Below are 27,523 nucleotides of genomic sequence, written 5' to 3'. Positions count from 1 at the left end.
TATACTATGCATGAGGCTTGCAACTTGTAAGATATAATTTACATGATACATATGCTTTATTACTACCGTTGACAAAATTGTTTCATGTTTTCAAAATCAAAGCTCTAGCACAAATATAGCAATCGATGCTTTTCCTCTATGGAGGACAATTCTTTTACTTTCAATGTTGAGTCAGTTCACCTATTTCTCTCCACCTCAAGAAGCAAACACTTGTGTGAACTGTGCATTGATTCCTACATACTTGCTTATTGCACTTATTATATTATTCTATGTTGACAATTATCCATGAGATATACATGTTATGAGTTGAAAGCAACCGCTGAAACTTAATCTTCCTTTGTGTTGCTTCAATGCCTTTACTTTGAATTATTGCTTTATGAGTTAACTCTTATGCAAGACTTATTGATGCTTGTCTTGAAGTGCTATTCATGAAAAGTCTTTGCTTTATGATTCACTTGTTTACTCATGTCATATACATTGTTTTGATCGCTGCATTCACTACATATGCTTTACAAATAGTATGATCAAGGTTATGATGGCATGTCACTCCAGAAATTATCTGTGTTATCGTTTTACCTGCTCGGGACGAGCAGAACTAAGCTTGGGGATGCTGATATTCGTGCATTTTCTTATGTTCCATGCCACATTATTGATGTTATCTACATGTTTTATGCACACTTTATGTCATATTCGTGCATTTTCTGGAACTAACCTATTAACAAGATGCCGAAGTGCCGATTCTTGTTTTCTGCTGTTTTTGGTTTCGAAATCCTAGTAACGAAATATTCTCGGAATTGGACGAAATCAACGCCCGGGGTCCTATTTTGCCACGAAGCTTCCGAGAAGTCCGAAGAGGAGACGAAGTGGGGCCACGAGGTGGCCACACCCTAGGGCGGCGCGGCCCCCCTTGGCCGCGCGGCCCTGTGGTGTGGGGCCCTCGTGCCCCTTCCTGACCTGCCCTTCCGCCTACTTAAAGCCTCCATCGCGAAACCCCGGTACCGAGAGCCACGATACGGAAAACCTTCCGGAGACGCCGCCGCCGCCGATCCCATCTCGGGGGATCCGAGGAGATCGCCTTCGGCACCCTGTCGGAGAGGGGAATCATCTCCCGGAGGACTCTACGCCGCCATGGTCGCCTCCGGAGTGATGTGTGAGTAGTCTACCCCTGGACTATGGGTCCATAGCAGTAGCTAGATGGTTGTCTTCTCCCCATTGTGCTTCATTGTCGGATCTTGTGAGCTGCCTAACATGATCAAGATCATCTATCCGTAATTCTATATGTTGCGTTTGTTGGGATCCGATGAATAGAGAATACTTGTTATGTTGATTATCAAAGTTATGTCTATGTGTTGTTTATGATCTTGCATGCTCTCCGTTACTAGTAGATGCTCTGGCCAAGTAGATGCTTGTAACTCCAAGAGGGAGTATTTATGCTCGATAGTGGGTTCATGCCTCCATTGATATCTCGGGACGATGACGGAAAGTTCTAAGGTTGTGGATGTGCTTGTTGCCACTAGGGATAAAACATTAGTGCTATGTTCAAGGATGTAGTTACTAGTTACATTACGCGCAATACTTAATGCAATTGTCCGTTGTTAGCAACTTAATACTTGGAGGGGTTCGGATGATAACCTCGAAGGTGGACTTTTTAGGCATAGATGCATGCTGGATGGCGGTCTATGTACTTTGTCGTAATGCCCAATTAAATCTCACTATACTCATCATAATATGTATGTGCATGGTCATGCCCTCTTTATTTGTCAATTGCCCAACTGTAATTTGTTCACCCAACATGTTGTTTGTCTTATGGGAGAGACACCTCTAGTGAACTGTGGACCCCGGTCCAATTCTCTATACTGAAATACAATCTACTGCAATACTTGTTCTACTGTTTTCTGCAAACAATCATCTTCCACACAATACGGTTAATCCTTTGTTACAACAAGCCGGTGAGATTGACAACCTCACTGTTTCGTTGGGGCAAAGTACTTTGGTTGTGTTGTGCAGGTTCCACGTTGGCGCCGGAATCTCCGGTGTTGCGCCGCACTACATCCCGCCGCCATCAACCTTCAACGTGCTTCTTGACTCCTACTGGTTCGATTAAACCTTGGTTTCTTACTGAGGGAAACTTGCCGCTGTGCGCATCACACCTTCCTCTTGGGGTTCCCAACGGACGTGTCAACCACACGCATCACCAGGCCGGTACTACCGGTACCTGTAGCAGTAGTACCGCTACCCCTATAGGTACCGTTGTCGGTACCGCTCTGAGTCTGCGCTGATTCGCCCTCCAGAAACACGTTGCGATACCCCTGCAGTACCTGGAGCGGTAGTACCGCTCACGAGCGGTAGTACCGCTCACGGTACCGCTTGAGGTACCGTAACTTGTTACGGTCGTACCACTCCGGTACCGCCCTGGTACCGCTCTGGATCCAGTAAGGTCTGGACCCTATTGCGGTACCTCGAGCGGTACCGCGGGCGGTAGTACTGCTCTGTGTCCTTTGACCAGATCTGGATCGAATTTGAACTCAGAGTGGTAGTACCGCTTACCCCAAAGCGGTAGTACCGCTTAGGCCAAATCTGGACATAACGGTTGGATTTGGAGGAGCCTATTTAAGGGTCCCTTCTTCCCCAACACGATTTTATCTCTTCCCCTCTCTCTCCTCCATTGTTGCTGAGCTTAATCCTTGAGGATCTCCTTCCCCCTCCAACCAATCTTGCCCAAACTTTGAGGATAGGTGGAGGAGACCCCGATCTATAGTTCTACCAAGAGAGATTTCACAAATACTATCTATTCCTTAGTGGATCTTGGTGGTAGGGTTCCTTTGGTGGATCTTGGAGAGGAGTTCCTTTGGTGGAGCATTGGTAGGGTTCCTTTGGTGGATCTTGGAGAGGAGTTCCTTTGGTGGAGCATTGGTAGGGTTCCTTTGGTGGATCTTGGAGAAGAGTTCCTTTGGTGAAGCATTGGAAGAGTTCCTATGGTGGAGCATTGGTGATGGGTTCCTATGGTGGAGCATTGGAGATGTGTAGCTATGGAGTCTAGCTTGGTGATGTACTAGATCCATAGGGTGTTGGGAGCATCCTTGTGTGTGTGGAGCTTGCCCCAACCTTGTGAAGGAATCACCGCCTCGATCGGTGCCTTAGTGGAAGAGGGAGAGCACCTCCGTGGAGCTCTCTCGAGGAAGAGGGTGAGGCCTTCCTTCGTGGTGTGGCCGCCTAGTCTCTTGTGTGAGACTAGCACCTCCTCAACGCAGACGTACTTCCTTTAGTGGAAGGAACTGCAGGAAACAAACCTCGACTCGCCTCGCGCCCCCGGTTGTCTCGCTCCTTACTCTCATTATCTTGTTGATTCCTTTACTTGTTGCACATGCTCTAGCATCATTGTAGGATCACCCCCATTGCTAAAAGTCACACCTTTACCTTCCGTTGCATAAAACTTGAAAAATACTAAAACTTGCCGTAGCGCCATTCACCCCCCTCTTGTTCGCTATGATCCATTCAATATGCAACTTTTTATTTTAAAATGAAAAAAATGAAATAAAGGTGGGCGGTGGCGGCGGGGGGGGGGTGCTGCACGCCTCAAACCCTAAAGCAGCAACGTTCTGCGCATGCCACATAGAGGTCCTTTTGTCGCGGGTGGTAATACCGCCCGCGACAAAAGGGTGTGTCCCCTGGGCTCCCCGCGCCTGCCACGTGGTAGACCATATGTCGCGGGTGGTAAGCGACCCGCGATAAAAGGGTGGACCTTTTGTCGCGCCTCCGTTGTCGCGGCTGGCCGCCCGCGACAAAAGGGGCTTACGGCACGCGACATTAGGCATGTTATCCACTAGTGAATAGCGAAAGGCCCATCCCAGCTGGTGTTTTTTCCAGATGTTTTCTCGCATGTATGTATTTTTTTATCCGGCAATCCACTTCCTTGAGCCATGGATGCATCAAATTAGTTGTAATGAAGGTGTAGATGCATGATTTCCCTAGGTTGCATCGGCAATGGTATTAATGGGGGGGGGGGGGGGGTTGTTCTCTGCATTTGATCCCACCTAAGCGGCGCTTCCTTTGACATCGACCTGAGTCGCGTCTATCTTATGCAGGTACATGAGGGTGTGCATGGCAGGTGATGTCCCTCGGAGCGGGGGCATAAAACTTTGAGTGAGTGTTCCATGCTACCCTGCCAGTGGCTATTCTTTGGGATAGAGGTCCACTCTTTATGACTTAATTTTCGTAGGCAACAACATCAAGCTAGCTCTGGCGAGGGAGAGACAATGGCAGAACACCATCAATTCGTGATGGTGGAAGAATGCAAAGAGGCCCCTTAAGGATTGCAGTTATATTTTTATTCTTTTGGTTGGTGGTTTGATGTCCCACAAGTATAGGGGATCGTGTGTAGCCTTTTCGATAAGTAAGAGTGTCGAACCCAACGAGGAGCTAAAGGTAGGATAAGTATTCTCTCAAGTTCTATCAACCACTGATACAACTCTACGCGGACTAAACGTTTGCATTATCTGGGAAAATAAAACTACGGTAGCAATACGGGTATGAGAGATAGCTTTGCAAGATAATAAATACATGAAAGTAAATGTTAGTGCTGCAGGAATAAAGTACACTAACTATACATATACTAACAGTACCATGAGTGTGGAAAAGTGGTGGTAATTGTGGTGGCTTTGTCCAAGATTAATTAGTGAAGACATTTAGTTCATTGTCTTTGATGTAGTTTTCAATGTGGGAGAGGCTAAATATACAAGCGTTCCACTACTTGGGATTACAAGTACTATATGATTGGATTGTTAGCAAACATCCGTAAATACTAACAATGCATTAAGGTTTCCCCAACCATAGCCTTTAGTTTATGGTCCTCTTACTCCCATACATGCAACTAACCGGTTTGAGCCCTCAGGTTTCTGTCACTCCGGCAGGACTACCCCTTCCTTTGCACATACTACTAACCCTATGGTGTTGATCCATGCGCGCACAAGTATAATGGACACCAAAGGACAGTACCATATCAACATACAACTCTAATGAACCATAGACATTCAACAAATCAATCAAAAGACAAATATACTACATAAACATGACATAGATCATAGGATGAATATTATAGCATCAAACACCATGTTTACATAGGATGATACAAAGGTTTATGAGAGGATGAACCACTGAATACAAGGAGGAGATGGTGATGGAGATGGCGGTGAAGACGTCGGAGAGGGCAGCGCGGTGGCGCAGGGCGGCGCCGACGGCGGCGCGGGGGACTCCTTCCCTGCCGCCGGCATCATGGGGGAGCGCCGCCCCTTAGCCTTCTTCTTCCTTGAGTTGGTGCTGGTGTAGATGAGTGTTTTCCCCTCCTTGGCTGAGGAGGATTTTCGTGACAATGCTTGGGGGCCTCCAAAAATAGGGTTTCCCATCAATATATAGTGTTGGAGACGCAATCTAGGCCATGGGATGGATGCCCCTTTGATCCAAGGGCTCTTGGGCACCTCTAGAACCTTCCTAGGACTTCCCTCTGTCCTTCATGAGCCTCACAACTCGTGGCTGGGCCGAAATATCCAGATATGGAAAGAGTTTGTGTCAAATACGTCACCAACTTTCGGAGTCCCGAGACTGCACGAACCTCCGCAGTAATTCTGCTCTGCCAGATGCATCCGTTGTCCGTTCTGGACGAATAAGATGTCCAAATTGTTCGGTTTGAAATTCTCTACAACTTTGTAATTTACGACTTTTCCATTGGACGTCGTTTTGATGGAGTTTCGAAGCGATCTTTGAAAAGTGTTCAGCAGGGATAGATTCCGGGAAATTCCAGATTTCACCATAATGAGCTATTTCCTTCCATATTTGCCTATTTCCTGCACAACAAAGTTGAAACCAAGAACTTGTGCACTTTTGCAACTATTAATAGGTTAGTCCCTTAAAACATATAGTAATTGGTGTAAAACAAGCATGGAACATAAAAAATTATAGATACGTTTGCGACGTATCATGGTTTTCTATAGTCATGTAATAAATATTATTATTGTTGATGTTGTAAAAAAATGTGTAAGGGGGAGGTTATGTCTTTGTATGTTGATGGAACACAATATGAGTAGGCTACGTGTACGACGACCTTATGGCGAAAGTCATTATACTAACAAGTTTTGACACAATAATGTTTGTTGAATAGGTTCAGTTGTCTTGTTGGAGCGTGACATAGTTCTGTGTTGAGAAGACATTAAGATAGGCTTGGTAGAAGGCTTGAGATGTACAAGAATTCTCGAGACCAACCCCAAAACACTCTTTCTCAATGTTATTCTTGAGACAAAGCAAGTCTTTTCGGATTTGATCCTAGGCTCCCCGAAGCAAGTCTTAAAGCTATAGTCCCCTCCAATTTCATTATAGTGAGAGTAAATGGAGTACATGCACAATAGATCTCCTTGACATGGTCAAGTCTACCCTTGAGATTGTAGGTGGGAGAGGTAGTGGATGTAATCTTTGGTCACACTACATGCATGGTGGATTAGGGGAGAGGTGTAGTGCATAGTCCATGGTGGACTCAACCTTTTGGGATTTTTTGCAAGGGCCATGTGATCTTGATTACTATTTATTTTACCTTCTTCTCTATTTGACTTGTTAACCATATTTTGTTGCTTGGATTTTTTTAGATATCTTGATCGCCTCAACTTGCCACATAGGCTGGATTGGGTAGGACCCTTTGTATGATTATTTATTGGGTGTGATTAGTTCTTAGTCGACGGAGAACTAACTTTGCTCTCAGTTAGATGATGTCATCAAATCTCAGTTGTAACCCATGTTGCAACTCATGGCTAGCACGAATCACGATGCAAATTTAACGGTTCAAAATAACTTTTACAGTTGCATCTCCATTTGCAACTGAAAAATCACAGTTGCAACTCCACTTGCAGCTGAAAAAACTCAGTTGTAACTAAACTTGTAACCCATATGCACGAATCACGATGCAATCAAAGGTGTAGGACTTGATTGAGCACGAAGTTAGCTGGGAACTACCAAAACTGTTATTTATTCCCAAAACAAATGCTCTTGTTCTTTCACATGGAAATAAAGAAATAAACAACATCAGTTTTCGATTAAACTTGAAATTACATCAAGATCTCTTTTGTACATCACAATCACAAGTCAATTTTACACAATTTCTTCCATGTAGTGTCATAATTACATGTACTCATACCACGTTTTCTGAGTTTTTTTCTAATAGTACAACTAACCTTTTTTTGGCGAAAAGGACCACTGATCTATTAATCATCATCAACAACGGTACAAAGAACATCAAAAGTAATAAAAAAATACAAAAAGGTCTTTGGACCGCCTAGCGGAGACTATGGACACTAGAGCGAGCCAAAGGCGCGCCGCCATACTCGCCCCTCCATCACCGGAGTTGGACAAATCTTGTCGAAGTAAAGCTTGTTGTAGTAGACAGATGGAAAGTCGTCATGCTAAGGCCCCAAATGACCAAAGCAGCGGAGCAGCAACAGACGATTGACGAGAACCGTAGATCGGAAGGGCCAAACATATAACCACACGGATGAACACGAAGATGGACCGGATCCTAGGAGATCCGCCGGACACAAAACTCCACGCGCCCTCCGTTGGCACTAGGTGCACCATTGGAGCGAGAATAGGGCGGAGAGGACCTTATTCTGCAATCAGGATGTAGCCGCCGTCTCATCGTTCCAAAGAAAACACTGAAAAACAACCTATAAAGGAACAAGAAACCTCCCGCCGGCAAGGGGCCGTGGTCCGCCACACCTCCAGGTCCTAAGGCCATCGGAGGCGGAGCAGACTAACAACGTCGCCGACGAAAGGACGGAACCCTAGATGAGTTTCAGAAGTTGCCTCCCTCCTAGAGCCCGTAAGTTGCGTACCAATAGTACAACTAACCTTATCTATTGTTGGTACAGACCACCCCTTTTTTGGGTTTATATTGATCAACATAATTTGACCAAATTATACACAATCTATTTTGGTGAGTCTATATTCGACACTTTGCATCAGGGTGAGACAAACTAAACGTCCATAAAAAAAACTTGAAATGCATGGTGGCCAACACAAAGCTAATCAATAGAAGACCCATACACATCATCCTTTTTAGAGGAAAGACAAACTAACAGTGCGTAAACTGGTGAGCCCTCAATTTTCAGGTGCTTAATCACCTTCCAAGGTTTCAAGCACATTCCATCCTATCTTTTTTCCGGAAAGGTTTAGTGTCGACGTTGGAGATGTACTCGAGTTAATCCTCCGAGAGAAATGATGGACGATAGAAAACGGGAAACCCAAACTGAATGGAGGTGCGGTGTCCTCTTCTCATGCTGTTGCATGCAATGCAAGTGAAGCCTCTTTTTTTTTTTTTTTTTTTTTTTTTTTTTTATTAGCCATTGTGCGTGTGGTCGTGTCTCCTTTGCTTAGTTCTATTGTGTTTGCATAACTACTTGTCAACTAGTGTGTGGAATCTCATGATGCGATGGATTAACTTTTTGCAACCCGTGTGGTTCTCCACGTACCGTAGCTTAAAAGGCAATCTTTCTATTGTGTTTTCATATTGTAGCAAGACCAAGTCGGTGAAGAGGGGCGGTTGCCAGGATTATCCACCTCCCAGATCCTTTCTTGGTCAGAGAGTATTTTTCTTATTTTTATCTTATGTAAAATACTCCCTCCATCTCATGAAATATATCTAGTATTTATTTAAATTTAGATATATCTAGACGCAATATATCTGAATTTTGATAAATCCCAGACAAGCTTGTGGGACCAGGTGAGTACAAGAATTTAGCTCAGATATTCAAATCATTCTTTTTGTGATGCTTTATGTAGCTCTGCATCGATGAACTAATTACACGAGGCAAACTATTTTTGATTCCTTAATATTTTTTAATTATGAATATGATCACGTTAACTCGAACCTTGTGCCTATACCGTACATGATAGATCTAAATCTCTTTTTAACCAAATTAAGGTAATTATAAGATGTTTTACTTTTTTCTGAATTATATATGCACACACATTTTAGTGTATCTGTTCACTCATATCAGTCTTATGTAGTCCATGTCAAGTTTCATGCGGCAGCCGACACAATTAGAAGTCCAAATTGATGGAAAATACTAGGCAATCTACTTATACACTTCGACATCCCAGACGGGAAGATAAGTCAACATGTGTAGACTCATAGGTGGGATTAGGGGCTTTATACGTGGACTAATGTCTCAATAGTATGGCTCAAGAAGCCTATACTTGGACACCGAGAGACAATAACAGTTTAAGGATAAATTGTGAAAGGTAAAACGTAAACTCAAGACCTTAGGCTCAATACATGTAAACTTCATGCACCAGCCAAATACAAAAAAAAGTTTAAACTGATATAAGTGCTAATCAATCTACTTATACACTCATTAAAAAAATCCACTTATACACTTGAATATTCACATTGAAATATCAAAATCATCTTATAATTCAGAAGGGAAGGATCGAGGGAGCAGTATTAATTATCTAGTTTCAAGGAATTACCTAAATGTCCGTTGCTTTTCTCTTAGAAAGAAAACCATCCACCGTAAAGTTCTCCGGAGGACAAATTACCTACTCTGCCTTTCTTGCTTTTGCGTGGAGTAATTAGTCCACGCTCGAGAGTTTACTGGCATCAATTAGTACAGTGGAGTATTAAGTTGGATCGATCTCTCTACCGGTCAGTACTATAGTGGCTCTTTTGACAGAAGGTTGAGTGAACTTCAAGTCTCAAAGTATGGGACCGACGGCGATTCAGCATCGGACCGCCTGAAAATTGTTTGGGGGGTACGTGTTAACTGTTGGCCGGTGTGTACTGTGCTATTTTTAGTCAGACATGGCAGGGCCATGACACATGCCATGCGTACTATCAAACTCTGTTGCGTAGGCGTATTTTTCCAATTATTTTTTCTAAAAAAGAAGATGTACAATTTTTTTTTTCTGAAATTAAAAGGTGGATTGAACTATTATAGATGTTGATAAAATTTTATACTACCTCTGTCCATACAAGAACATAAAAATTTATCTAAATTTAAATGGGTTGTGCTTCCATAGACTCCAAATCTCAAAATAGTGTAAACCACAAAAGATATATCTTCCTGAGTGAAACACAAGAACAGTTGAGATTAAATGATACCATGATACCTTTTCGGGAGATTACACTATTTAAAGATTTAGGGATCTATGGAAGCAGAAGACATCTTTTAGTGTATAAATATATTTAAATGTAAACAAATTTGTAATATTTTTTCATGGGTGGAGGGAGTATTAGCTTAGTCAACCTTTAAGTTGTTTGATATTAAAAAATTTGTAAGTCTTGTTTTCTGAAACGGAGGTACTAGGAGTATATGCGAACTTCCGCCCAACAATTTTTCTGTGTGTACATGGTGCACTGTACCTGACACAAATACGAATACAAGGGCTATCCTCGGTCCCAATGCAGGGCCGGTGGGACCACCGTTTCCCAGACCAGTGTGGTCCCCACCGGGTTGGAAGAAGAGACAAAAGGAAGATAAACAAATCTGAATCCTCAAAGTTTGTACATGAAGATTACAACATAGTAGTACGAATTTGAAATCGCCCGTTGAATTAATAAGCAGCACCGCCCTACAACAATACTATACTCCGCTGGGCAGTAGACAACAGAGTATTGGAGTACAAAGTCTTCACTACAGTAGCGCTGGTGTACAAGTCTCTGGTCAAAACTCAAAAGCCAGGAAGTATTATGAGCAGTACAAGTAACAGTGTATGCAGGAAAAAAATGATAGCACTTGTACACTGTAGGACTGTACAAGTAGCAGTACTGGCAGAAGCATTTCCCACTTAGTCAAAAGGGAAAAAAATAAAACATTCTACTGTAACACTATACTGAATTTTGTTTTTTATGCTACCGTCAAAAGGAAATAAATGAGGATATGGTCACTTTTCAACTGTTGAGAGGAGGGGATGCAAGGAGGGGAGGAACCGAAGAAGAAGAAGAGTAGCTTGAGCTGCCTGGGCGGGAAAGGAAATAGGAGGGGAGGCCCAACGCGTATGCGAGTGGATTGGTGAGAGAAAAAAGAAAAAAAGATAGGAGCAGATTTCTGTATCCTCGCGTCGATTCCCACGCTCCTCTCCCTCCCCAAAGCCGCCGCTTTTCTTTCTTCCACATTGCGACGACGCTGCTGCTGCTGCGGCTCCCCTGGTACAGTCCTCCCTTCTTCCTCTTTCCCACTTTGCTTCTCTTCTCCTCCTCCTCGTCCCCTGTCGCCGCTTCGATCTGTTACCAGTTCGAGGGCGGTCGGGCAATGTGATTCCTTCTCTTGCTTCCATATCAAGAGGTTAGTCCAAGAAAGAAAGAGGATTTATTTCTCGAGGGGACGGGAGGGCGGTGGGGTGGCCAGCCGATTGATAGGGGAAGAAACGGGTTCACACGGTTCATGTGAAGAAGGGATGATGCCCTCCCCCTCCATGCGACGGGATTAATTGCGCCCCCAGGTAGGAATTAATGCTGCCCCGATTTCGTGTCCCCGCTTCCACTAATGGCCTGCTGCCCCTTCTTGCTCAATCCTTCTTCTCTTCTCTTCTTCTTCCTTCTTCTTTTCGACTTTTACTTTTTCCGCGTGGATTTGGAAAAGGGAGATGTTCTCCTGCTCCTTCTTCCTGGCCCTCTTCGGCGGGGTTCTGCAGCTCTTGCTCTGCGTCCTGTCCCCCGTCTGGGATTTCGACCAGATTCTGTATGGGATTTAGGCGCCCTCCCGCTGCTGCAATCCTTGTCTCGTGCGAGGTGAGCGAATTTGGTTTCTTGGTTGGATTTCAGCCGCCGGAGCTGGGGCTCACTGCTCTGCTTATTTTAGGGTTTTCAGTTTGATGCCAGGTGGGATTTAGGAGCAGGCTACTGGACTAGTTTTGATTGCCAATGGAGTGTTCCGCAGTAGACATCTTTGCTTGTTTGACATTTGCCACTTTCTTGGATCCTACTCATGCTCTGGTCGGGTTTATTGTCTTGTTTACGGTCTTGAATTTCAGAAAGTTCTACTTGCGCAGTGGAATGTCTGATTTTGTTTTGCTCCAAAGATTTTGGTAACCTCATCGCTAAGTATGCCGCTGTTCTTGCTCTATCAGGAGTGTTTTTTTTTCACTGCCTGATATGGATCTTAGGCTGGTAATCTGATAGGATGTGGCGCTAAAAACATTTTTCTCTGTTGCTGCCTGTTTCAGTATCGGTACCTAAGCCCTGCATTTGGTGGTCTCCAATAAACCAAGGGAACAACTGTAGATCGCCGGGGTTGGGTCTCAAAGCACAAGTGTAGGAGAGCACCCAAGGGGAGAGTGTGAGCTCCACTTCGGCGTCATCACACTTTGAGCGTTAATTCGATGACCAGGTTCTGCTCCATATGTTCATTTGTTTTTGTTTTCAAGGGACATCCTGTATATTTCTTTATTTCAATATAGCCACTCGTGTGCAGTAGAAACATCATGGCGATAGTTGGGGTGTTATTTTCGAGATTTTGGAAAGCAACCTTGAAGCATGTAATCAGCATAGACTGTCTTGGATTGATTTATGGAGCACTCAGCTTCACAGTTTCACCTGTTTCTGGGGGGGACATACTCATACATTGCTATACTCTTCCAGGAATTTTCTTAGTGCCATATTTTTCCTTATTGGAACAAAAAAGGGATAGTACCACCAGCTTTGATGTTACGCTTTACCATAAACAGAGGGTGAAAGTAGCTGGACATTAGTAATAGTACTAGCTTGAAATAAAAATCTTGATAGGTTGAGGTGTTTGGGTGGAAGTTCAAGTGCTTTTGTTCCCTTCATCCTTTGAGAAACACTTTTGCATTTTAATTTATTTGTACAACGGTTCAGGGCTACTGATTAGGTAATAATGAGAATACAAATGAATGAGTGGCAATCTTGATAGCTCCTCCATTTCAGCTTATAATCTGTATTTTGGTCTAATACAGGAATTAAAGACGCCACTAGTAGTAGAGATGAATAACCATGGTAACCGTAGTGTTATTTCCTTGAGAATATGAGAGAGAATAGACAGTATGTATGTTTAGCCATAAATGATGAAAAGAGATAAATGAAGACAAAAGAGAGAAAGTCACAACTTCTACATGGATATTTTGAAAAAATATTGCAAAATCTGTAGGCCTTGTATTAGAGGGAGAGAGTAGCATTTAACAGTCTTAGTTTACTGAGTAATGACTTCAAACTAGTATAGCCATGCTACTTAATTTGTTTTTAATTTTTTTGTTTCCTATGTTTTCGTCCTAATAAAGGAAGATATCCCCAATACACACAGGGAAAAGTTATGTTATACCTTGAATTCTTAGGTTACAATTTATACTGTTACTGCTTAAAACTGTATAATTTAGTTGAAATGTTTGTATGGCTATGTCAATCGCTTAAGAAGTTCTGTGTGAATTCCATAATGTGTTGCCCATTATAGATTGCTTCAGACTCACGTATTATCTCAGTTCTAAAATGATTCGTGGTTGTGTAACAGGTCTCAAGCTTGAGTTCCACTGCGGTGGTTTGCGAGATTACTATATTTGTCTAGCTCAAATTTTCAAAAAGAGAGGAGCGATGGTGGAGGATGGAATGACTCATCTGGTACAGTGATTAGATCTCTTGATGTCTTTGTATGTTCATAAATTTGAATATCTTTGGCAAGTGCTTTGCATGGAACACTCATTCTTGTTCACTTTCTGCAAATACCAGGATGCCAAACCTATCTCCAGTGGTGCTTCCCCAAATCATAGCCAATCACCTGAAGCTCGCTCAAGAATTATAAATGATGAGAATCAAGAAACTGAAGCAGGAAAATCCTCAGGTGATAAGCTAGCATTGACGACAATGCTAAATGATTCTTCCCTGCAGCTTGGTCAATTACCACCACCAGAGGGCTCTGTGAAGAGCTTGAGTGAGAAGCTTTCCGCTGCTCTTTTGACTATCAATGCTAAAGATGACTTGGTGAAGCAGCATGCAAAAGTAGCAGAAGATGCTGTAGCAGGTATTATTTTTCTGTATGAATTAATAAAACTATTTCAAATAAGGGATTGCAATTCAGATTCTTTATGCAGAATCAGTTTAGCATGATGAAAGAGGAAACTGATTGATGCAAAAAAAAATGATATCAACAAGAATTTACTTTATATTGTAGGACTTAACTCATATTGCATTGTTTTTTGTTAATTGTAGGCTGGGAACATGCTGAGGCGGAAGTTAGTAACCTGAAGCGGCTACTTGATGCTTCATCTCTGAAGAATACCTCTCTGGAGGATCAAGTCAGCCACTTGGATGGTGCCCTCAAGGAATGTGTCAGGCAGCTTCGCCAGGCACGAGAAGAACAAGAGGAGAAAATCCGTGATGCAGTTGCTAAGAAGTCCCAGGAGTTTGAGTCTGAGATGTCTGAGCTCCAGAACATTATTGCTGACCTGAAACAGCAGCTAGAAGCCTCTGATCTGCAGGAAAAACTTCAGGTAGCAGAGAAAGAGAGCAAAGATCTCAAGATCGAGATGCTCACGCTGTCCAAGGAATTGAAGATACTTGCACTGGAACGAGACCTGAGCAACCAAGCAGCAGAGACTGCGAGCAAACAACACTTGGAAAGTGTAAAAAAAGTTACAAGAGTCGAGGCGGAATGCCGTAGGTTGCGCCATGTGACACGTAGAACTTCCTTAGCCAATGATTCTTGTAGGCCTGTTCTAAACAATGCTTGCATGGAATCTCTGACTGATAGCCAGTCTGATAGTGGAGAGCATATGCTAGCCATTGACAGTGAAATAAAAAATTCTGATTTGTGGGCCTCAGCTCTGGTAGCAGAACTCGATCAGTTCAAAAACAGCAATGAGGGCACAAGACATCTTGTAAACAATCCCATTGAGATTGACATGATGGATGACTTCCTTGAGATGGAAAAGCTGGCTGCATTGCCTGAAGCAGACCACACAAGCTCTAGCGTTGGAGCAGAAACTGATTCTGACCAGACTGTGACCAGAGATATATCAAGAGTCGAAACTGAAGCAGTACAGCTCCAGATGATAGAATTGCAAGAAAAGGTTGGAAAGATCGAACACGAGAAAAAGGAGCTTGAGATGGCCTTTGCAGAGGCTAGAAATCAGCTTGACAAATCACGTGACACCCTCATGGCAGCTAACAACAAGCTGGTTGACTTACAGATGCAGTTAAATCTGGCAAATGAGTCAAAAAATGCTGCTTTGGGACAAGCTGAACGGTTCGATGGTGAGAGGAAATCTCTGGCTTTGCAGGTGGAGTCAAAGTCAGCAGAAGTTGAGAAGCTTCAGGATGTTGTGGCTTCATTGGAAGAAAGTGGGGATAGGAAAGAGTTGGAGTTGCAATTAGAATCCACTTCTGTAGAGGTAGCAAATCTTCGGAATGCCATGGCAATCTTGGAAGAGAAGATTGACGCAGAGAAAACTCTGTCTGCGCAGCACAAAGCAGCCTCAAATATGGCAGAGGCAGCTAAAGACTCATTGGAGGCACAGTTGCGGTCCGCACAAAAAGAAATAGGGCAACTGAGAGGAATTATGGAAACACTGAAGAGCGAGGTGCAAATGGAGAAAATGCATCACAAAGAGCTTCTGGCACAAATAGAGGCTATGAAGACTGAATCAGAGAGAACATGTTCGGTGGAGTCTGCCAAAGAATCGTTAGAGGCTCAGCTCCTGGTAGCAAACTCAGAAATCGCAAAGTTGCATGTAACTGTGAGTGCACTGGAGTGTGATGCAGCAAAGGAGAGGGAGTATTCTTCAGAGATCAAGATGCAACTAGAGGCAGTGGAGGGCATCAGAAAGGTTTTGGGGTCCGAGCTTGAGTCTGCACACCAGGAGACCATGAAGCTCCAGGAGAAGGTGTTGTCATTGGAAACGAGGCTTAAGGATCAGATTGCATTGCTGGTAGAGTTGACTGCCAAGGCAGAGGATGCTGTGTCGGGGAGAAGGGTAATGGAAGGTCAGCTTGAAGTAGCAAATCTGGAACTCGCGAAACTGACAAACAAGGTGACCTTGCTGCAAGGGAAGATTGAGCAGGAGAAGCTGCTCTCGGAAGAGTATGAAGCAAAGTGCCGCAAATTGGAGGCTCAGCTGTCAAGGGACACTCGGGAGGCAAAGCTTTGGCGACTCGCCAACACAAATGGTGACCTGAAGTTCAAGCAGGTAATCTTTTATAAGTTATCCGCATTAGTCCAAAATAACTAGCATTGTGTCATTTACATGTACTGGTTAAACATGATCCATATTTGCTAGTGGCCTAGATTTTAAGCACATCTGGAGCCATAGGGTCTAATTGGAGTACCTGTCTCAATTTTTTATCTTCATCGCAGGAGAAAGAAATCGCCAGTGCTGCGGGGAAACTCGCGGAGTGCCAGAAGACGATCGCTAACCTTGGCCTTCAGCTCAAGTCACTGACGGACCTTGACGGTGTCGCGACCCAGCCTGAAAAGCTGGAATCCAAGGACACTCTGCTGGACTTCAGAGAAGGTGGTGCTGAGCCGCTCGCCGATGAACTATACAGTCTGGATCTTCCAAGGAACAACGGGAGCCGCATCTCGCCTGTTCCTGCGGTCGAATCCCCGTCGCGGTCCTCGTTTTTCTCGGGCGGTTTATCATCGATTAGTAGCTACAGGAGCAAAGCTAGAAAGTGAGATCTGATGGGGAAGAGATTGTGCATAAGTTATCTAACTGTTTCGGGATGTTGTTGTTATCAGTGGTCACCTGGTGGTAGATGAGACTCCATGGTCACCCGGATTTGTGCTGCCCTTTTGGAAATCCTGTCAGTTTTTTTACTTTCTCCTTGGTGTTTTGGTATTCAACTGTTACTGCAGATGCAGCTGCTACTTGTAGGCTCGCAGTAAAATGTTACCCAACAGCAAACAAACCTTTGTCAAATGCTTCGAGTGGTAAAAACTAGAATTACGTTATGTAGTTCACCGTTTTGCTTGTTTGCTAATCACCATGTGCGCGGACGGTTACAGTCAGATGACTCGTTCCCGTGACAACTACAACCCCTGTGACAAAATCCAGAATTTTTACATGCTTGGCAACATGTTACATTTGACATATCAAATCGAAAGAAATACGTAGTATATATGTTTATTTTAAACTAACTTTTACAGCTCTTGCCGACCTGAAGACGGATGGTTCTGCCCAAGGCAGCGAACGCTAGACGTCTACCATTTTCACAGATTTAAGTAGGGTGTGCTCGGCAGTGGACAATTGGCGACACCCTCTTACAACACCAAAGCCTAAGATAATTTTCTTACTCCCATATCATTTTCAGAGTGCAGCCTTAAGTCGCATATCATGGCCGTGGCTGGCTACTGTGGAAACATGTCCGTAGGTAAGTAGTGCTGACCACTTTTTCTATGTGCGTATTCAGAGAAAAAAATATTTTTTAATTTAAAGTTGGCTCCTTATGCAGATGCAGGATCTCGACATCTCGTTAAGACGTCACCTGTGTTAAGAACTAAGCATTCGGATCGTATTATAATGCTGACCGATTGACAATTTAAGACTACGTAAATTGGTCATCCCTTGTTGCAGGAAGAAACGAAGAGCACTGACAATAAACCCTGAAACCACGCTATATTTGTTCATTGGCATTTTTTTTTAAACGATCCCATGGATCGAATTTCATTACACAAGGATAAAGAAAACAGCAGAGTCTCACGCACATGCGTGTTCACGGAACAGCAAACAGCTATTACAAATGCCGCCTAATGCTAGTGATATGAACTATTACTTGTTCATCAGCATTGATGTACACGAAATGAAGCTCATCGACGTGCACAAAAAGAAAACAGTATCCTGATTCGTTGTTGTGGCAATTAACCTAGCTGGATAAAACTAGAAAAGGTAAATCTGAGCTGCGTGGTGTTGGTCACTACTGAAGGTGCACACAAGATGTAGTCGATCACCATGGTGCTGTCAGCAGCTACGGCATACCCAAGGCCACCTTCATCTTCGCGACCGACTCCTCAATCTTCGAGGCCAACTCCTCAATCTCATCCAGCTCCATGCCCACCCCCTTCAGAGCGTCATTCAGGCTTGACAACTCCGACCTGAGGGCTCTGATCGTCTCCAGGTCAAGGTCTCGCTCCAGGACAGCCACCTGGAGGTCATCGACGGGCTTGCGGAGGAAGGCAATGTCCATGCCCAGGCCCTTCAGAGCGTCATTCAGGCTTGACAACTCCGACCCGAGGGCTCTGATCTTCTCCAGCTCACGGTCTCGCTCTAGGACAACCACCTGGAGGTCATCGACGCGCTTGCGGAGGAAGGCAATGTCCATGCCCAGGCCCTCCAAGGCCTCCAGGGTCGTCTTCCAAAACGCAAGGTCCTCGAGGAAAGAGGAAGAGGCATAGGAGGTCCTGATGCCCTGAGCGATGTCGACCGTCTGTGAGATTACTCCTGCGGCGAGCACAGGGTTTATGGGCTTCATCAGATGCCTATGGAGGAACATCTTCCTGTCGCAGCAGAGCTGGTAGTACTTCCTACGCAGGTGACCGGGGAGTAATTCGCGGTCGATGACCAAATCATCAAGGATGATATTAAAGTCTGCAAAGCTTTTAAGAGCGTCAAAATCGGTATTATCGCTGAATGTGTTGCTGCTTGATGGGGTAACCTCCGAATCCTCATCTTCATCTGAACTTTCTTCTTCTGCGCCGAAGGACATGGGGCATGATTAGTATGATAATATTGCAGAATAATCATAATAGTACTCTCAACTCACCTAAGGTATTGCTTGGAGTGGACGTGTCAAAACTCGGGTGATGAGACGCTCCACCAGTTGTAGCGAACCTGTTCTCTGGACTTGTGCACACCTGAAAACAATAGTCAATCACGTTAATCATATTGGTATCGAATATTATCGACAAATGGGTGGCATTCATGTAGTGCATTTGAAAACAACATATGATGAAGGAACAGCGGAGCAACATACTGACCTTAAATCTTGTCGGTCTCACGAGTTGAATACTGCTGCTTCTGCTATCAACCAACGTTGGTTTCTCTTCCTCCTTGTTGCTAGAAGATTTGGACCCTAATTGCCACTCCTTCCTCTGAAAATAAAGCAACCAAACAAAGCACAACAATGAATTCAATGTCTGTTTACATGCGCAGCTGAAGATAAGAAATAATCTGAGTTATGAAACTTTTCGACGAGTCAAAATGTCTGAAGAATTATGAGCCCATGAACATGCATTAAAATGCCAATCTTTTGTATTAGAAGAACGAGAAAATACAACAAGTGCACTACTTAGATGACTGCAACCTAAAATAGTCCAGAACTTATGAGAAAGTGTAGACAAAATTGCTAACCAGAACTAGAGAACAGGAAAAGAAAGCGAAAAGAGCCATGAGACGCCACTCTAACAGTATCCAGCCATAGGAAGCATGATGAGTTCATAACTGATATTGAAATCTCCATCTATTGACTTTCCTGATAGGACATGTTCATATCACACAAACTAATAAAAGATCAAATTTTTTGAGTGCATCTTACTTTATAACCTGCAGCCATTCTTGCTCCGCGTTTATAACGAAAGCCTAGATTACCTCCTGTAGACATTCTTGCTCCTTGTTTATAAAGAAAGCCTGGACGCCTTTCTTGCCCATTCTCCACACTCGTGGGCCTCATGATCTGTCAGCAATTTACAAAAATATGATCTAGAAGGAAAAAAAGAATGGGGAACTATTGCGACAATGTCAAGACATTGTTCCTTTGATTTAAAGTGATGCACTGAAATCTGAACGGAGCCTCTTGTGCCGCATTTAATGTATATAAAGGAGAACAGAAGAAATAGAACACTTAGTTCCAAAGGAACAAATTCGACCTTGTCATTTGGATCATCACAGTCATCAACTGCCTTAGCTTGTTGACCAACAGCAGCATCGACCTTCTCACCCTGCAATCACCAAAATTTGAGCCTCTTGTGCCCCATTTAATGTATATACAAGAGAGCTAAAGCAATAGAACATTTACTCTCAAAGGAACGAATTCGTCCTTGCAATCTGGATCATCACAGTCATCAACTGCCTTAGATTGTTGACCAACAATAGTAGCAAGCTTCTCATCCTGCAATCACCAAAATCTTATTATTGCATCACAAGAAGTTGGAACTAAAGCCTAATAACATCATTTTCTAAAAGATTACTATAGCATAACAACATGGAGAATGCATGCAGTCATTGTGTATTTCTGCTAGCCGCTTCATTGCTAATGAGCACTGTAAGAAAAGACGTAATAGGCATATGATTTTCAGTTTGTCAGGCAATCCCACATGGTAACTGGTAAGTATGATCGAAGATTCAGAAACAAGGCTAATTAACTTGCTGACAGAAAAGATTCGTGAAGTTGCCAAACAAACTGAGTCAGGACTTCCAATGAAAAAGACAACACACACGAATAATATATTTATCTGAATGACGATTTTAAGAAGTTTGATTCATGGACCAACCGTGGCAGAATCAATTTCCGTAGTATACTATATGAGAAGATGCATTTGATACTCAGAACTCTGTAAAGCATAAATTCAGCAACGATAACAATAATAAGCATATGAAGTTGTCAAAAAGATATCAATACCCTAACAACATGGAGAACGCGTGCAGCCATTGTGTATTTCTACTAGGCCCGCTTCATTGCTAATGAGCACTATAAGAAAAGACATAATAAGCATATGATTTTCAGTTTGTCCGGCAGTTCCACATGGTAAGTTTGATCCAAGATTCAGAGACAAAGGATATAATGCTAATGAAATTTCTGACAGAAAAGACTAGTGAAGTGGCCAAACAACAGTCTCAGTCAGGACTTCCCACTAAAAGGACAACACACGCAAATAATATATTTATCTGAACTGATGGTTTTAAGATGTTTGGTTCATGGACCAACCGTGGAAAAATCAAAAACGTCATATGATGTATATCTGAACTACTCCCTCCGATCAATATTACTTGATGCTAAAATAGATGTATCTACAACTACAATGTATCTAGATAAATCTATATTAGCGTCAAGTAATATGAATTGGGGGAGTAACGATTTTAAGATGTTTGGATCAGATGATTATGTTTCGTGTAGGTTCTCACCGTCGTCGGCTCAAAACCGTCATCGTAATCAACGTGCTTGCCACCGTTTCCGAGCAAAGAGAGCCTCCGATGCACCACGGCCATCTTCCGCCCCACCTTAGTCTTGGCATCACCTGCTGGCGTCGCCCCCTTCCTCTGAAAATTAATTAAGCAACGAAAGCAGAGTTATATAAATTTGAATGCTACTAAGCAACCAATCCTCCGTAATTTCACCACCAAATCCGTCAGTTCATCCAAGGGACGAAACAAAGCCCAGGACGGATGGCGAGATCCTATTGTGCACGAAGACCAGTCGGGGTGGCGTATGTGCGTCTACTTTGCACGAGAAAATAATAAAAACGATGGGGATCTTATCTTTTCTTGTTCTTTCTCAAGAATGACTCTGATAAAAAAACTACTACGGCACGAAAACGACGACAAGATAATCTAGTGGAAGAGATGGAATTAAACGAACGGATTAGAGAAGGAACTTGCTTTGATGCGCTCGTCGATCGCCATGGCTGCAGTTCCGGATGTTTTTTTGCCAAGTACGATACGATGGAGTCAGAGGGGGAAGACATGGTGGTACCAGTATATAAAGGGGAAGCCGACCGTTGGGCAGCCACCGTGATGGGCGATATCGACGGGATTCTTTTACGGAGGGGAATACGCTCTGAAATATGTGTTGGCTTCTAAAAGGAAAGAAAAAATCCTCTGATCTTTTATTTCCTACTAGTAAATCAGATACCGTTAACGTTGGAGACTACTAGCCTTAGCTCGTCTGCACGTACGTACGTATTGTACTACCTCCACTCCTCCCTGGTTCATCGCTCGCGCACGTAGCCACTTCCAGCACGTACCACCCCACGCGCACCACACGCGTCGTGGGTCTTGTGAGACACTATATATGCCCACGGTCATTTTGGTCTTTGGTTATGCACGAACATTCTGCCGAATGGTCAGCTAGGCGTGGATATACAAGAGCTAATTCGGCAGAGGCGTGGCTGTGTGGTTCGTTGCTTACTATCCTCGCGTAGGACTCAATTGTGCGATTCTACAGGGCAGGGGCATACTTTGACTTGTCACTTGACATTTCTCTGGTGAAACATAATCTAGGATCATCAAAGGCGTTTAACTCTTTTTTTCCTCGCAGCATCAAAAAAAGAGAGAAGGAAAACACAAAGCAATTTAGTCAATGTTCTTTCAAGCAATATATGTCGAGGCAAAAACTCACAAAAAACTGTTAACTTGTTTAGTTGTTGGATACACAATTTAGCAGCCAAATATTATAACTCGTACTAGATACACTTTTCAATTGGCCCAAACACAAACAAGTTTGGTTTATTACCGATGAGTTGGGTTATGTCTACATCCCTTTATGTACATTGTGTGATATTAGATATAGATGATCTTGGTATTGCCCGCTTTCCTGTAGTTACACATCTTTAGATTTTTTTCGAAATGGGGCATTGCCTGCATCAATGTGATGCACACGGTTTTTCATTTATTTGAAAGGTTCAAAAATATTCAGAAGTTTACATCACGGGTCAGAGATGGTTGATACATGTATCAACCATCGGAAAATGAATAAAAACACAGAATTATCCATTTTGTATCCTACTAGTGTGTCGCCACCCAGTAGCCTGGAAAATGAAGTCCCGAGTAACCATTGTTGGATCCAGTATGCCGCACGCCGTATAACCTGCAAAAAATTAGTTCCCTTTTGTCTGTTAAAAATTATGTCATTCCGGTTTGTCCAAATAGACCAGCATACATCAGATATGCCGATCCGTATTCTATTCTTATCCAATTTATGAACCCCATTAAGCCAATTACCAAATATATTAGTAATATTTGCAGGTGGGTGTATACCAAAAGTAAAATAAATCATTTGCCAAATAATTTTGGCAAATGGACATGATAAGAATAAGTGATTTATGGTTTCTGGCTCATTACAAAAACAACATTTAGTGCATCCATGCCAATTCCATTTCACCAAATTGTCTTTTGTGAGCAACACTTTATTGTTAAGAAACCACATAAAAAATTTGATCTTGAGAGGAATTTTTAATTTCCACAGATATTTACGTAAAAAAGGAGTATGACCATTTATTAAGTCAAGATACATTGATTTGACTGAAAATGTTCCGGAATCAGTAAGGTTCCAAACAAATTTATCCAGAGTGTTTGTCAACTGTACCATCATTAGCCGCTGACAAAGATTAATCCATTGATTCCATTTGTTTTCGATAAAAGCCCTCCTAAAAGCAATATTAAGCGGATTTTGTGCCAACACAGTAGCAACTAAAACATTCTTTCGCTGTACTATATTATACAACACCGGATATTGTTGTGCTAAAGAAGTGTCTCCTAGCCAAATGTCCTCCCAAAACCGTGTATCGGATCCATTCCCCACTTTGAAAACACCCCTTTCAAAAAATCATCTTTCACACGCATAAGACCCTTCCAAAATGGAGAATCAGTAGGTTTCCCCTCAACCTGTGCTAACGTTTGATTTTTCAAATATTTATTAGAAAGAAGTTGCTGCCCCATTCCCTCCTCAGTGAGAATTTTAAACAACCATTTGCTTAGCAAACATTTTTTTTTAGTTCAAGAACTTCAATGCCTAACCCTCCTTGGTCTTTAGGTCAACAAACCATATTCCCTTTTGTAAGCCTATACTTCTTCTTCGTTTCATCCGTTTGTCAAAAAAAACTTGAGCGGTAGAAATCCAAACGTTTTCTGACCCCTACAGAAATCTCAAGGAATGACAACATGAACATTGGCAAACTCGTCAAAACTGAATTGATTAAGATGAACCGATCATCGTAGGATAGTAGTTTACTTCGCCAAATCCCTAATTTTGCCCCAAAACGGCTCTCTATAGGATTCCATTCGGAATTTCTAAGTTTCCGATAATGCACAGGAATATCGAGATATCTTATCGGTAAGGACCCAACCTCACACCCAAAGTTTTGTCTGTAATCCTGTTTCTTTTCTTTAGCCTTCCCAAAACAGTATATCTCACTTTTATGGAAGTTAATTTTCAATTTAGACAATTTCTCAAACATAGAAAGGATTAATTTCATATTTACGGCCTTTTCAACATCATGTTTCAAAAATAATATTGTGTCATCCGCATATTGGAGTATCGATACTCCCCCATCAACCAAATGAGGAATGAGACTCCCTACATGACCCTCTTCTTTCGCACGAGAAATTAAGATGGCAAGAACATCAGCGACAATGTTGAAAAAGGGTCACCTTGTCTCAATCCTTTCCTAGTTTGGAAATTGTGTCCAACATCGTCATCAACCTTAATTCCGACACTACCTCCCTGGACAAAGCTTTTAATAAAATCACACCATTTGGGATCGAAGCCTTTCATCCTTAGCACTTGTTGGAGAAACGGCCATTTAACTAAGCCTTCTCAAAATCAATTTTGAAAAGAACTCCGTCTAACTTTTTTCCGATTAATTTCATGAACAGCTTCATGTAGGACAACTACTCCCTCAAGGATATGGCGTCTCAGCATGAAAGCCGTCTGCGTTGGCCTAACAACCTTGTGAATTATCTGAGATATTCGAATGGTAGCTACCTTAGTAAAAAATTAAAACTCACATTAAGGAGGCAAATAGGCCGATATTGTTGTATTTGGGTTGCATTTTCTTTTTTAGGTAGTAACGTGATGACATCGAAATTAAGTTTATACAGAGGTAATTGTCCCATATGTAATTGTGTAAATAAGGCCATCAGGTCATCCTTAACTATACTCCAACATTGTTGGTAAAACTCCGCCAGAAAACCATTAGGTCCAGGAGACTTATTATGTTCCATCTGAGATATAGCCGTGAAAACCTCAACTTCAGTGAATGCTATTGTAAGTATATTGTTTTCCTCCGGTGTAAGTTGTGGGATGTCAGTCACGTGATTCTCCATCATGGAGAAAGAGTTATGTGCCGGTGCCCCAAACAACTTTTTTATAATATTCAGTGATATAAACTTTTAGATTATCATCACCTACTATAGTACCTTCATCCTGCTCCAATTGGAATATTTTTTCTTTCTATGTTTGCCATTTGCAATGAGGTTAAAATATTTTGTATTATTGCCTCCTTCCTGAATATGCTTAACTTTGGCTCGCTGACCCATTTTTTCTCTTCATCTCGACGTATCTTATTAAGACACTCATGTGTATGTTTCAGTTGATTTCGTTCGGAAGGTGATAACCAGCTAGATTCGGCTTTGATATCAAAACATCAATAATAGCAAGCAGCCATTCCTTTTCCTTTCTATATTTTTCGCTTAGATTTTTTGCCCAGCCTCTCAAAAAACGTTGTATGTGTCTAATCTTTTTCTGCCAAGTTTGAATTGGTGAATTTCCAGTGGATACTGCTGCCCATTCGGCGGCAATCATTTCATGGAATCCATCTTGTTCGAACCATAACAATTTAAAAGAGAATCTAGGTCTGTTACCGCGGTGAGCGTGCTGGCCAGAGTCAATTAGAAGCGGTACACACGTCTTTAGATATCAGACACAGTAACATATACATAAATTCTCGCAGAGGCATAGAATTATTTGTCATTTGATCAACGGAATAAAGTGGACGATAATTATTGTATATGAAGATGTGTTGGTTAAAATGCCCATTCTATTGCTTTGTGGTATGATTGCCCATTCTTGCATCAAGGACCACCTCTCTTCAGGTTTGAGAAAACTAATTTGTGAAATGAACTAGGTACACTGCTAGGTAATCTCATAAAAGTATGTCTTCATGCTTAGATCTGCCCTTTTTTGGTGTTAACAAATTCCCAGCGTACATATTGTTAAGCATCTTGTACAGGTATCATATGTAATATGGTATAGTATACCACCACCGTACGTACACCCATATGTACTGCAACGGTGAGGGCTTATCTCACCCTATATAACACGCAATACGAGGCCCTAACAGGCTATCGTTTTTGCCTAGTTCGACACGGTATCAGAGCGAATTTCTTCCTGACCTAGCTGCCGCCTATGATAAAAAACACACACACACACCGAAAAAAAAACCCAGAAGACCAAGATATGATCTCCCTCGACAGCCATGGTGTACTCGTCTTCGTCAATGCCCCTATCCAGCCTGCTCAGATCTCCTCCCTCTCAAAAAGTTACTAGTGCAAACTTCCTCTTCTGGAAAACCCTAGTCTTCCAACCCCTTCGTGGTGCTCAGGTCCTTCGCTTGCACGATGGAATCGACACCACGCCGGCAAAAACTCTGGAGGTTGAGGATTCCAATAAGAAGAAGACCATGATCCCCAATCCCGCCTACACCGCGTGGATCGCCCGGGGTGCTACGGTGCACGGGTTCATCTTCAACTTGTTGTCACCGGAAATTCTTGCCCATGCTGTAGGGCTTAAGACCACCGTCGAGGTATGGACTATCATCACCAACATGTTCACCTCAGCACCACAGACGGAGATCAATCATGTGCGTGGTGCTCTCAACAATACAAAATACACAACATGACAACATCATAATTTTTTGCTAAGATGAAAGGCTTCTCCTCAGAGCTCACGACCGTCGGGAAGCCCGTTGATGAAGATTAGATAGTTGGGTATATTCTCAATGGACTAGATGGATCCTACAAATCCCTTGTGTTCTCCGTTAATGCCATACCCGATACAACCCTTGATGATCTTTTTGCACAATTTGGTGCGCCAAGATATGCTTAATAAAACATGTCAGGAGTCTGCCTTCAGTTCGTTGATCAAAGTTGCTGCTCGTTGTCGCTGTTATCCTCCTGTTGGGCCACGCAAAGAAAACAAAAACTTTTCCTATGCGGTACATCCAAGACCTAGCCGAGGTAGAAGGCCACAAGGATTGCCAATAGACACACATGCACATATTGTTGAAGCACGTCACCTCTACCGGTATCCACATGTATGAGGGAGGAGCACCGATGGTGGACTGCTAGATCCATTACAGCCCGGCTAGACTGAATGGTGCTAGGATTTTCAACCCATGGAAAAATGGTCTAACCGTACCCTTTAGGAAATTTCCACCCTAGTGGGCTTCACAACACTTGCAACTCACTCACTTGAGCCCTATTCTAGCCACCGTGAGTAAAAGTCATCAACGTAGTCACGGTCCAATTTGAGTCCAACTCGTCCGACTCTATTCCGTTTCAATCGAAGACACATCCCACTCGCTCCTTTCTCCTAGTGTGTGACCCTGCAGGCTCATGGCGACTTGGACATGATTGGAGTCTGATTCGTAATCGATCAGTCGATAGCGGCTCCTAGTAGAACGTGCTGAATCTCAAGTTCCATTGAGTCATGCTGGCTAACTTTTAATTGTGACTTACGTCTAAGTCCATTTTGCTTCACGATATACCTTATCAAACTATAGGTGAGTTACATCATCCCTTTATTCGCTCAACTCTCTTCTCAATGCGGATA

General features: G+C 42.8%; 1 protein-coding gene and 2 long non-coding RNA genes across 6 annotated transcripts; 1 reads left to right on the top strand and 2 right to left on the bottom strand.

The window, feature by feature from the left end:
* The first annotated feature begins 10,994 nt into the window (after window positions 1-10,994).
* Window positions 10,995-16,954, top strand: LOC124703370 (filament-like plant protein). Of its 4 annotated transcripts, none has more exons than XM_047235585.1 (6): window positions 10,995-11,185; window positions 12,202-12,365; window positions 13,500-13,606; window positions 13,715-14,006; window positions 14,195-16,170; window positions 16,338-16,954. In XM_047235585.1, the coding sequence occupies exons 3-6, from the start codon at window positions 13,580-13,582 to the stop codon at window positions 16,656-16,658; spliced, it is 2,616 nt and encodes an 871-aa protein (XP_047091541.1). In that variant the 5' UTR covers window positions 10,995-11,185; window positions 12,202-12,365; window positions 13,500-13,579; the 3' UTR covers window positions 16,659-16,954. The 4 variants fall into 4 exon arrangements, with proteins under 4 accessions (XP_047091541.1, XP_047091542.1, XP_047091540.1 ...); XM_047235584.1 differs by lacking the exon at window positions 10,995-11,185 and adding an exon at window positions 11,196-11,478; XM_047235586.1 differs by lacking the exon at window positions 12,202-12,365.
* Window positions 16,955-18,470: 1,516 nt separating this feature from the next.
* On the bottom strand, window positions 18,471-19,084 carry LOC124699402. Its single transcript, XR_007001378.1, has 3 exons — window positions 18,957-19,084; window positions 18,743-18,833; window positions 18,471-18,669 (listed from the first exon to the last, which is right to left on the bottom strand). It is a non-coding gene; the product is annotated as an uncharacterized LOC124699402 (long non-coding RNA).
* Window positions 19,085-19,514: 430 nt separating this feature from the next.
* On the bottom strand, window positions 19,515-20,087 carry LOC124699401. The gene is made up of 3 exons (XR_007001377.1): window positions 19,994-20,087; window positions 19,845-19,916; window positions 19,515-19,651 (listed from the first exon to the last, which is right to left on the bottom strand). It is a non-coding gene; the product is annotated as an uncharacterized LOC124699401 (long non-coding RNA).
* Between the last annotated feature and the right edge of the window lie 7,436 nt (window positions 20,088-27,523).

The sequence above is a fragment of the Lolium rigidum genome, chromosome 3, assembly GCF_022539505.1.
Source record: "Lolium rigidum isolate FL_2022 chromosome 3, APGP_CSIRO_Lrig_0.1, whole genome shotgun sequence".
NCBI lineage: Eukaryota > Viridiplantae > Streptophyta > Magnoliopsida > Poales > Poaceae > Lolium > Lolium rigidum.
The sequence above is the reverse complement of the archived record's forward strand: the minus strand, read 5'-3'. Positions and strand labels throughout refer to the sequence as shown.

Coding starts and splice junctions, on each gene's coding strand:
- LOC124703370 (XM_047235586.1), top strand. CDS start 13,580: ATGGTGGAGGATGGAATGACTCATCTG. Junction 13,607..13,714: donor AGGATGGAATGACTCATCTG/GTACAGTGATTA, acceptor TGCAAATACCAG/GATGCCAAACCTATCTCCAG. Junction 14,007..14,194: donor AGCAGAAGATGCTGTAGCAG/GTATTATTTTTC, acceptor TGTTAATTGTAG/GCTGGGAACATGCTGAGGCG.